At 39.0% G+C, this 12,143-nt stretch overlaps 1 protein-coding gene across 3 annotated transcripts in view; it reads right to left on the bottom strand.

The window, feature by feature from the left end:
• LRRK1 (leucine rich repeat kinase 1) overlaps positions 1-12,143 on the bottom strand; it is an 86,478-nt gene that overhangs the window by 43,023 nt on the left and 31,312 nt on the right. For all 3 annotated transcript variants that reach the window (XM_075207664.1, XM_075207663.1, XM_075207665.1), the window contains 7 exons: positions 6,984-7,210; positions 6,749-6,873; positions 2,763-2,926; positions 2,494-2,631; positions 1,003-1,115; positions 761-837; positions 556-685 (listed from right to left, as the gene is read on the bottom strand). In XM_075207664.1, the coding sequence (XP_075063765.1) occupies positions 556-685; positions 761-837; positions 1,003-1,115; positions 2,494-2,631; positions 2,763-2,926; positions 6,749-6,873; positions 6,984-7,210 (974 nt within the window). The remainder of the gene's footprint in view (positions 1-555; positions 686-760; positions 838-1,002; positions 1,116-2,493; positions 2,632-2,762; positions 2,927-6,748; positions 6,874-6,983; positions 7,211-12,143) is intronic.

Below are 12,143 nucleotides of genomic sequence, written 5' to 3' on the forward strand. Positions count from 1 at the left end.
GACAGTTTAATACTACCGGAATTATTTTCCTTACAGTTTATTTAATAAAGATGTCCATCCATATTTAGTATTTACTTTTAACCCCATCCTCAACCTAATACACAGAATGGCGCATCAGCCCTCTGCCACTACGCAAATATAGGCAAGCAATGAAATATTTAAGTTGTGCAGCCATCTACCCTAATATGCAATAGGCTTTGGTTGTTGCAGGAGTTTGACAAGCTCCAGAATAAAACAGCCAGGGCAGACTGTAGAAGTGAGCATCATGTAATTGGATGTGAGGTGATCATGTGATGCTCACGTACATCATGCATCACCCTCTTCGGCCAAGGACATCTGCTGCTTCAGCCGCTAATGCCCAATCAGGAAGCTGGCTGTTTAGCTTGAGAGTTGTCCGAACCCTTTAAGCATAACAGTTTAACAACACGTCATAAATGCTAATCTTTCATGACACATGGATCTGTAGTGTACTCCAAGAAAAGATTCCCAAAGTTGACTGATGACTTCCAAAAAGCATGACATAAGACAGACATGTGATTGCATCTCATCACTTACTTCCCCAGGTAGAGCTCTGTTAGACTCTTCAACTGACACACCGAATGTGGAAAGGAATCCAGCTGGTTATCATTCAAGTAGAGAACTTCTAAGGTATCTTTTAGGTACAAAGGAAATTCCAACAAGAAACCTGGAACACAACAGCACAACCTATAAAACCTTATTGTTTCTATGGCCTATTAAGATTCTGTGCAGCAGTATATACCTGCATCAGCCCCTGTTCTTGATCTGTACTTAGTAGTGAAGAATGGCACCCGTCTGGTCTTCATACCCTCATCATTTCTGCAATAGACCGAGCATAATTATTTAATTCCTCAAACAGAACTGCATAGTCACCAGATTGTAACATATAACATTTAATTTTGCAGTTGTGGTAAGGATGAGTAGTAAGTAAAACTGGAAAATGTTACAAAATGGTATTTTAATTAAGAATTAACCCTGACCGACCTCCCGAGATGGTTCTTGGACAAATCCAAACATTTGAGATGCTTGCAGGTCCATGTGTCAGGGGGCGGCAATGAAGTCAGCTGGTTTCCCGGGATCTTTAAACATTGCAAAGCCTGGGGAGAAAGAAGACTGATCAGGGTAACTGTTTTTTTTGGAGGAAATCCCTTCTATGGCTCAGGAAACTTAACTTTTATTTGATTTCAACACGGAGCTGTGCACATAACCTTAACTCATCTTATTCCAAATTTGAGACCTACACTACATTTACTGCAAATAATTCTCCAATATCACCATCTTGTGGTGATAACCAAGTACTACAAATATATAAATATTGTGTAGGACAAGCTAAGGCAGGCTTGGCTAACCTGTGACACTCCAGGGGGTAAATGTATCAAGCTGAGAGTTTTCCGGCGGGTTTGAAAAGTGGAGATGTTGCCTATAGCAACGATTCAGATTCTAGCTATCATTTTGTAGAATAAACTAAATAAATGATAGCTAGAATGTGATTGGTTTTTCAAACCCACCGGAAAACTCTCAGCTTGATACATTTACCCCAGGTGTTGTGAAATAACAAGCCCCAGCATGCTTTGCCAATATATAGCAGCTTATTGTAGAAAGGGTATTCTGGGACTTGTAGTTTCACAAACACCTGGAGTGCCACAGGTTATCCAAACCTGAGCTAAGGCAACCTGTAACTCTCTCCAGTTGCTAAGAAACTACAAATCCCAGCATACTCTGTCAGCTAAGGACTGTAAATATTATAATGGTAAAAGTAGTGTGTTGGACAGTCTTTGGCAACCTGTGGCACTCCAGCTAGTATGGAACCATTGGCTGACAGGTCATGTGGAGGTACAACAGCCAATGTGCTACTATTTGTCTATACCTGGTTAAAACTTTTACTTTAATTGAATTGTATTTAAACTTTTGCATTACAAGCAAACCACACACAAATAACAATCCCCTTCTACACACAGATTCTCTCATTTAAGTTTAAGTCAAAAATTGCAACTTGCACATTTCAAATGTTTTCACTGTATGTCAAAAGACATGTACTACCATGTAATAATAAAGATTATTTGTTCTAAAGTTATGTCTTAATAATCCTAATAAAAGATCTCTAGAGACCTTCAGTGTCATTGGATTGTGCATTTAGCCAACTGAGCTAATCTTCTCTTGTATATTAAGTTGCATATACATTACCTATAGGATTCTGCTGTCATTATTATTCTTGTCTTAAGTAGAATGGATGATAAATTTAGATGAATGAGATTTCACGTCTACTTTTAGAACTCGAGCCTCATGTACCCTATATCTAAATACAACAGACATTATTTACTAGCAAACTTGTATATTTCAATCCTATATTAATGTACAGTAAAGTTGACCATACAATATCAGAGGAATCAGGATTATCATTGTGTGTTATATTCCGCATCTCACATTACACACATCATCTCCGCATAATCCGCTGTGACCGGCAGAGCACATTACCTCCAGCTGGAACAGGTCCCTTGGAACATCCCTCAGGGCATTGTCTGAAAAATCCACTTCCAGCAGGTGGTTTCTCCAGAATAGAGCCAGATTTTCTGGGAGAATTTCAATGCAATTCCTAGAAGCTTTACAATATTTCTGAAACAGAGGGGAGGGGACGCTATATATAAAAATGCTTCATTTTGTAATTGAAAAGATCTCTAAATGGCAGAATTTCCCCAACATTCTATAAAGACATAATATCAGAACATGCTCCCGAGCCCACTTACAAGAGGACAGGCCCATGGCTCCGGGAATATTTTCAGCTTATTGCCCGAGACATTTAAACACCTCAGGGATTTGAAGCAGTGTAAGATAGAGGTGGGGAGCTCTGAGAGCCTGTTGTCTGACACATCCAGCTCCTGTAGCCTCCGCAGACCAATCCAGTTAATGCCTGAAAGCAAATTAAACACATCTGTAAACAAGAGAGAAATACATTCTAGCCTCTAGCATGTGATTATTGTAAAACCATCTATTACATCCCAAGGGTTTGATTTAAATTATTACATTTTAGTTTTTGCTGTAATGTTCTTCAACCTGGTTTTCAGGTATCAGAGTTCAATTCAGCTTACTCATAACACAGTGTTTTCAGAATATTATAATGGTATATAAAAGACTGCAATATATATTTTTCATCAAACGACTGAAGTTAAAAAAAGCCCTGACAACAACACCAATTGTTTACAATAACTTGCCTAATAATGTCCTTTTATTTGGCTAATGCTTCTGAAAGCCTTTGGATACAATAAAATTGTATTTGTTTACTAGCCGAGTAGACTTGGAGTAGAGCGCAAGATTTTAATAATACCTTGGCTTCAGATAAATTATTGAATCCTAATTTATTTTAGCAACATAGCTGACACTTGTTACACTGTAAGGAATAAAACACCTGTCTGGTAGGTGCATGTTGAAGGGAAAGCAAATCCACTGTTTAATAATTAGTAGAGATGGGCGGGTCCGGTTCTCCGAGAACCGAACCCACCTGAACTTTGGGTATCCGAGTACCGAGCTGAGCAGCTCGGTACTCTCCCGCCCATTCCGAATCCAAATCGAGGCCGAACGTCATTGTGACGTCGTCGGATCTCGGGGCTCGGTTCTCGCGATACTTCAACTTTATAAATACACGCCTCCACAGCAATCCATCGCCATTTGACAGAGGGAGAGAGCAGGGTGTAGTCATAGGCTAATTAGAGCAGGGACAGAGAATACAATATTGTTCTTGCAATTGCTCTAACCAAAATCGCTAGTGCAGAGAGGAGGATAGAGGTTTATTATTTTTTTAGCACTCCTCAGTGCTTTTGGGGTGTCCTCCCTAATTGTGCATTAATATTTCTGGCTGTCAAAAGTCATATCTGTCAGCAGTATCTACCAAATAATTTTTAGCACTCCTCAGTGCTTTTGGGGTGTCCTCCCTAATTGTGCATTAATATTTCTGGCTGTCAAAAGTCATTTCTGTCAGCAGTATCTACTAAATAATTTTTAGCACACCTCAGTGCTTTTGGGGTGTCCTCCCTAATTGTGCATTAATATTTCTGCCTGTCAAAAGTCATATCTGTCAGCAGTATCTACTAAATAATTTTTAGCACTCCTCAGTGCTTTTGGGGTGTCCTCCCTAATTGTGCATTAATATTTCTGGCTGTCAAAAGTCATAACTGTCAGCAGAATCTACTAAATAATTTTTAGCACTCCCCAGTGGTTTGCGCTCAGAATGGATTCAAAGCAGTCCACATATGATCTGAATGAGCAACCAGGTTCTGTCACCAGTCCTGATGTTAGTGTTCCCAGTACGTCATCTGGCCAAGGCGATGTCAAACAACAGAGTGTTTTCAAATTAGTGCAAAAAACAAAAACCAAAAAAAAATTTACTGTATTGAAGCGAAAAAGAAGTGTAACTGAGCAAAAGTTAAGTGACGATAAAAAAAAAAAATTGCAAGCATGCCATTCTACACACGCAGTGGCAAAGAGAGAATGAGGCCTTAACCTTTGGCTATTAGTGGTAGATCCCAAAAAGTTACCCAGCCTACAATTGGTGCACAACTACTGTTACGCGTCAAAGCCGAGCTGCAAGATAACAGTGAGGCATTACAGGAGAATATTTGCTCTGATTCACAAATGACAACAATCCCTGTGGAGAGTCCATCCAACAGTGGGATGTCTAATCGTGAGCATTCTGCTGATGTGTGCCTTAATAGCCCAAGTGTAGCCGGTGATACCCAAATTGAGGATGCCACTTTGGAATTAGAAGAGGATGAGGGGGAGATTTGTGTAGGCGACGAGGGCGCTAATGATGATGTTGATGATTATGATGCAGACAGATACCAAATTGCCTTTCTCAATTTCTATTTATATTCTAGATTATATAACGGCTGAATAGTTTTCTATTTTACTCCTAGTGGAGAGAGGATCTGATGCAGACAGATACCAAACTGCCTTTGTCCATTTCAATTTATATTGTACAGTCTATAATGGCTGAATTTTTTAGTACTTTATACAAGTGGAGGGGGGCCTAGAGAGACAGAAACCAAACTGGCTTTCTCCATGTCAATTAATATTGTACAGTCTATAATGGCTGAATTTTTTGGTATTTTATACAAGTGGAGGGGGGCCTTGAGAGACAGAAACCAAACTGTTTTTTTCCATTTCTTTACATATTTAACTATAAGTGTAGGGTGTAATATACATTCAAAGACGATGGCTGCATTGCCAATATGCATAGATGGAGGGGAAGACAATCTGTTTTGTGTGTAGAATAGGCCTACCAACGAAGAATTAAACTGTTTTTTTGGATGATTTATTACCTCAACAATTAGATTACTTGTCTCTAAAACAGTTGGAGCACTAAATTGGGTTAATTTAGGCCCAAAAACATGGATTTTCCAAAAAAATAGCAAAACAAAACCAAATAAAACCAAAACCAAAACCAAAACACGCAATGGCGGTTTTGCAAAACCAAAACCAAAACACGACGGTAATCCAGATCCAAAACCGAATCCAAAACCAAAACACGGGGGTCAGTGACCATCTCTAATAATTAGTATGTCAAAAGCTGTGAATTATGGAACTGAACAAGATACATCAAATAACTTGAGTGTTTAAACTTAGCTAACTATGACCATGATTTTATTTTACTCCTCTGCAGCAAGCTGCCATGTTAGAATGGAGGAGCTTCTAACTGAGCAGGCAGAGAGTGACTAACAACTTGACAAACTTGCTGTGCAGAAAAGCATAGTGCAGAATTGTGGATTCATACGATGGAGCTGGATCAGTGATGACGATAACTGAAATGACTATCAGATCCCATTAGAACACAGTTCTAAAGATACGGGAAGACCTTCAGCTGTCTGTAGTGGAGTGGGTGAGTAATATTTTACTTTTGAACAGAACTGTAGTGGAAGGTCAGCATAACACTGAACAATGTATTTTACCTCCACGGTTCATATATCAACATCTCAAGTTTGGGCTTCAGTGTTCCTTTAACTGGATCCTACTAAGTGTGGTATTAAAGTGGACCGGTCACCCACAAACACAGCTGCGGCAGCCATTTTGTTAGCTGAATCTACAATACACTTGAAACCAGCAACATCTTTGAGGCTCGGTGATGTCCCAAATTCTTAGTAGACCTGATTATAGGTGACAGGTAGACTTTAAGTAATGTTATAAATTGGGAAATGGTTCTTCTATGAATTTACCAGTCTACTTTATCAGATCTTTAGAAACAAGTCACTGTAGTAAAACAGACAGCATCTAGCAAAATGTATAAACTAATCTATAATTAAAGCATGGTTAGTAAGCAGTTTCAGTCATGTGCTGAAGCAATTTCATTCATTTTCCAATAGCTGCTTTCTGGACTGGAGTAAGTGGCACTAGCTCCACTATACCGGCTGCAAGCAGCTCTGGGTTAGAGTGAGACTGTACATGCCAACCTTCACTAAATACATATTTCATCTTTGTGTTCTGCAGCCATGTATTTATATCACCAGGCACCATTGTGCTTTATGCTTTTGGTCCCAGAAGAAGTTTTGTGTCGTGTCCCGCACCAATGTCAATAAATAAGTTATTATATAAATCTATGGCTTAAAAGAGGAAGGAAAGCAATAAGTAAAACCTACATATTTAGTAAAAACTGCAGGAGGGCACATGCAAGATAATACATTAAAGTAATTCAATAGTGGCATACTAAGCACTAATGGGAAAACGACATGGGGGTACCACGTACCATCCTCTCTAAACAGATTCACCAAGTAGTTATTGGATGCTGAGAGTTTGTGAAGTCTGCTCAGGTGGAGGAATCCAGGGGGGAGACATGTCAGCTTGTTATTGGAGACATCAACCTCGAGCAATCTAAAGGACAAAACACAGAAAATACGTCCCAATCCTCCACAGCTGCCAAAAAGGTGGAACGCTAGATTACTGGAGCAGCGTCACCTCCACAGAAGCTGAGGAATACTGACCTGGAGCAGATGATTTCATCAGAGCTTTGTCCACTGGGCAGATCACATAACTGGTTGTTACTCAGATTTAACTTTTGTAGGTTGAGAAGCCCCCATGGAATGACAGAGGGGAGGGAAGCAATGCAGTTAGAAGAGATGTCCAGCTCTCTTATCTGGCAAGAAATGTCTATAAACCAATCAAGATCTATCCAAGGTAAATGGAGGTTGGACCAATTTACACAGATAGCCTGCAGGAAGAGAATACAAACATCACTGGCTCATTAACTGGGGATTAATCAATACAAAGGACAGGTAACACACAATAATACAAATATTCTCTTTAATCAGAAGAATTCAACACAAAGGGCTAGATTTACTAAGCTGCGGGTTTAAAAAAGTGGGGATGTTGCCTATAACAACCAATCAGATTCTAGCTGTCATTTTGTAGAAAGTACTAAATAAATGAAAGCTAGAATCTGATTGGTTGCTAGAGGCAACATCTCCACTTTTTCAAACCGGCAGCTTAGTAAATCTAGCCCAAAATCTTAAAACAAAATACACATATATTGGCTAGGAGTCAGTTTAGCCTACTTACATTTTGGTAAATGTAGCTACATGGATCAAGTATGAAACAAAAAGCAGTCTGTGCTCCCTACTTTCTTTATTAACTATGACAAAACTTGGCAAGCAGTCATGACTATTGTTAGTCTTTCTACTTTCTTGAAATGTTGCTACACTTCACAAAACAGTCAATCCTTTACTGCAGAGAAGCTGGTCATTTTACAGGTTTGTCAATTTAAGACAACAGAAAAATGAACTACTATTATATCATCCAATGTCTTCCTTTTCTACTATCTTTCTTCAAAACAAACATAAAATAACTTTTTCATTTCACATATTGTCAATTTATAACCAAGAAAGGCAAATTCTATTCAACGCTCAAATGAGGTCCGTTTTGTTTGTCCATTTAAACGTTCTGTTCACAACAGAGCAATTGATACAGTACAACTTCCTCCGTGCTATTATTAAGAGCCTTGTTCAATTTTAGTTCTTTGTTACAGAAGACACATTGTTACAGCTGTGCTTGCCACATCAGAAAATCTTTACATTATGGTCTGAAGATAGAAGGAGTGTGAGAAGATGTATTGCAGACAATCACTGCTATAAATAAATATAGGCTAGGGGGTCACAAGTTGGAAACCTTATGTAGGATGTCTGGGACTTTCCATTGCTGCAAGAGAGCAGTTCATTTCTTCCCATTTCTGTTATACTTTAAGCATTAGCTGTATGAATTATAATGACTGAGATTTAATGCAAGTACCGTAATTTAAGTCAAACAGAAGACCTTCAATCCTCAAACCATTGTTATGGGGATTGCAAACGGGCATATCGTGTTTAGTTTAATTCTTCAGACATCTAGTACCAACACAGTTACACTAGTCAACCAAGATTTTTAGAATTTCTGGTCCTTAAAGTTAGAAGCGAGGAGCCTGTACACCATATCAGCTCACAGGTTATTTACACTTAATCATAAAGCGGGGAGCTCAGCTCACCTCTGACTATACTGAGCTTATGGTAGATACTATGCTCAGGATTTCACTTGTGTTGTGACTGCAACTCATATAGTTGTTTAGATAATTACGTAAATTTAGCAAGTCTGTCTTTCATGGCCTTAATAATAAACACTGAGATGTCCCCTAAGGACAGTCTTGTGCACCTTCCAAAAGGTAATTAACGGCAGGACGTTCATCTAAAAATACTTAAAGATAATTTGAATCTGCTTCTTGACAACCCTATTGCTTTAGTAGGGACTCATTGATCCTTCATACGGCCTTGGGAGGTCGGTGCACCAGATCCGTAAGGAGAGCTCGTATAGGTGCATGAACTGAACTTGGAAATACATCCGCTGCCACCAATTTCACAGCCAAATCGTGTACAAGCAGGATCCTGTTAATCCTTGAGTAGGTGTTGTGCACCGCCAAACAGAAAGTGCTGTTTCTCATAGAGTCCTAGAGGTGAAGGCACTTAAGAAAACTGTATAAAGCTTTGGAACACTGGATATTGCTTTATTGGGTGTAAGGTAGTATTTAGAACAGAGGTCTGGATGAAAATGGTGTACAAAGTGGAGAAAATATTAGGTATCCTTTAGTAAACCTAAGTAATAAAAAAAGTATACTTTGATTCCGAGGACTACTATTCCCTTTAACATTGATTAAACATACTCTGTACAGCGCTGTATAACATGGTAGCACTATATGAATAAACAATAATATATCACATTCACATCTGTTCCTGCCCTGTTGGAACTTAAAGTCTAATTTGTCCACCACACGAACTAGGATCCATTTTTGTCATCAACCAATTTTGTTCTTGGATTGTGGGAGGAAACCAGAGCACCCGGAGGAAACCCATTTAGATACAGGGAGAACATACACACTTCAAACATACATGGCACAGGTTAGAATCAAGCACATGACACTAGCTCAATGAGGTAATGAAGTGTAACATCATGGGGGTTACGTAGGGAGGATAGAGCAAGAATTCCTAAAAGAGGTGTAAGGTGAACTTGTATGGAGTAGATGGGGGAGGGTTTTGGGCAATGGATAAATTGTAACACCAGCCTTAATTGTTTTTAGAGAAAAAACAGGGTCTAACAGGTAAGAAGTGGACATCACAGCAGCGAGGGTTGGTGGCGATAGGGAGGACGGGGAAAGGGGTGACCTGCTTAAATTTAAATCATAGTGTAAGAAACAAAACTAAAAGTAAAAGTAAACATTTAATTTACCACAAGAGTTAAAAGCTCTGCAGATAAGAGATGTAGGGCACACTTGATAAATAAGTAGAGGAACAACAGAACAAATAACAACCATCTATAAAGCTTGTGCAGATAAGCTCTCGAAACAATGTAAGAACATTGGGCCGGATTCAAGCACAATCGTAACTTGTGATTGGAGAAGATAACCGCAAGTGTATGTATTCAGAGCTGAAGATGCACCCAGGTCTGAGTGAGTGCGCTTGACAACACATACACCACTCAGACACTTACATGCAACTTGCAAACATATAAAAAAAAAAAGTTTATATGTTACAAACACAATTGCGATGATAACATTTTTGGATCTTTGTTACAACACACTTGGCAAACTCTAACCTATGACGGAGCGCCTACTGAAATCTTAATAAGTGTCTGCGAATCATTTGCACATCGCAAATTACAAATGGTGCGATAGGTTGGGTGCTCTTCATCATCATCCGCTGCTTAAACCCGCCCCTGACACTGGATGTTGGTAGTAGACTACATTTTCCATTCCAGCTGGTTAAATCTCATCTGGAAGAAAATCCACTCTGTTCCGAGGCAACAGATGGCCTTTTGTACTTGAATGAAATAACAATTGCGTTTCTTTAATTTTTTTGATTAGAGAAAGAAAATCTCTGCAGGTAATTGGTGAAAGTCTTCCTCCTCATAGTCAAAATTTACATAACTCTGGGGACAGTCCAACCTATCTGACGACGTCAGAGGACAGATTGCTACAAAATGTAGAAAGAGCTCTCATTTGCTTTTAGGTCTGAGAGATCGGTACACTACAGGGCCCTTCATTGGGTTTAGGGCTGGAGAGTTAAAATGATGCTGTTTACTCCATGATATTTGTGTATGTGTAATTGTGAACTCTGGTTTTGCTTTGTTTTCTACAGAACAAATTACATGCTAAGTTAAATAGAAATACATAATGGGAATTGCAGTTATTATGGGGAGAGAATAGGGCTAAGCTGTTACATTGGATAGGATAATACAAACTGGTTATTATCTGATCTTTGTTGAGAGACATTGATAAAAACTTTCAAGAGCAGCACGGTGGCTTAGTGTGTGGAGTTGTGGCCTTATCCCTGTGTTTGCGTGGGTTTCCTCCAGGTGCTCCGGTTTCCTCCCACACTCCAAAAACATACTGGTAGGTTAATTTGCTGCTATCAAAATTGACCCTAGTCTCTGTCTCTCTGTCTGTGTGTGTATGTTAGGGAATTTAGACTGTAAGCTCCAATGGAGCAGGGACTGACGTGAAGGAGTTCTCTGTACAGCGCTGCAGAATCAGTGGCGCTATATAAATAAATGGTGATGATGATGATGATAAAGAGCAGCTAGCCAGGAGGTAACATTCAACATGGTTTATTTTTACCATAGGCCTTATAATAATAATAATAATTCATTGCAATATTGCACACTTGTGTGTGTTTAATTATTGATACATATCAAGCGCACATAGGTGAAACCAATCAAACTGTTTAAATTGCTGTTTTAATAGTCTCTCTCCTTTCCCTTCTCCCTTAAGATCAGCATTATCTAACCGTTGTCGCCTGTGGCATGCTTCATTGCCGAGTCTGCCATCAGAGTGTAATGATTCCAAGTGGTCTTAGTTACCCAGTTCAAGAACCCCATGGTTTCATTCAAACCTATGGTACTTTTTGTAAAATGGATACTGAGGGGGGAAGGGGATACAAATTGTATGGGGGGAGAACACAACAATGGGGAGTGCTTTTAGGTGGGTGTTTATATTCAATGACCACCAGAGAAAGGATTAAAATAAAACAGGCCTGGACAATGTAGATTTTTTTATTTTATCAAAAGTAAATTGTTTAGTAAATTGTAATGAGCATGTTTTACATGTGGGGAACTATTTTAAGGTGGAAGAGAAGTGAGAGTTCTAAGAAAGATGTGCACTAGCTTCATCGTTAAGAAAAAGGTTTGAGCGCCTCTCACTCTGTACGCTTGTTGTCATTCTATGTTCTAAGTCCAGGGATGAACAACAGTACAGATATCCTTCTCTTGTCCTGTATGCCAAATGTGATTCTCTTTATATCCTCTTATTTTGTATGTATGTAACACTGCACAGTACAACTTCTCTTTTTCTGTATGATGTATTTCTATTGCCTGGATTTGCTCAGTAACTATAGACAACTACAGCAATGTCATTCTGCCAGACTGGTTGGTAAAAACAGGATTTGGTGCCGATGTTTTTATTAGGATAGAAGTATAAAACATAGGAAGGCTGGTCATTATTGTCCCACTGTATCCTGGTTCTACTCTGTATCCATGGCATTATATCGTACTAGCGGTGACCTGTTTGCTTTCACCAATTCTCAATCTTTTTAGATGTTAATAATCATTGAGTATTTAAAATACAAGGT

Source organism: Mixophyes fleayi, chromosome 4 (genome assembly GCF_038048845.1).
Source record: "Mixophyes fleayi isolate aMixFle1 chromosome 4, aMixFle1.hap1, whole genome shotgun sequence".
NCBI lineage: Eukaryota > Metazoa > Chordata > Amphibia > Anura > Limnodynastidae > Mixophyes > Mixophyes fleayi.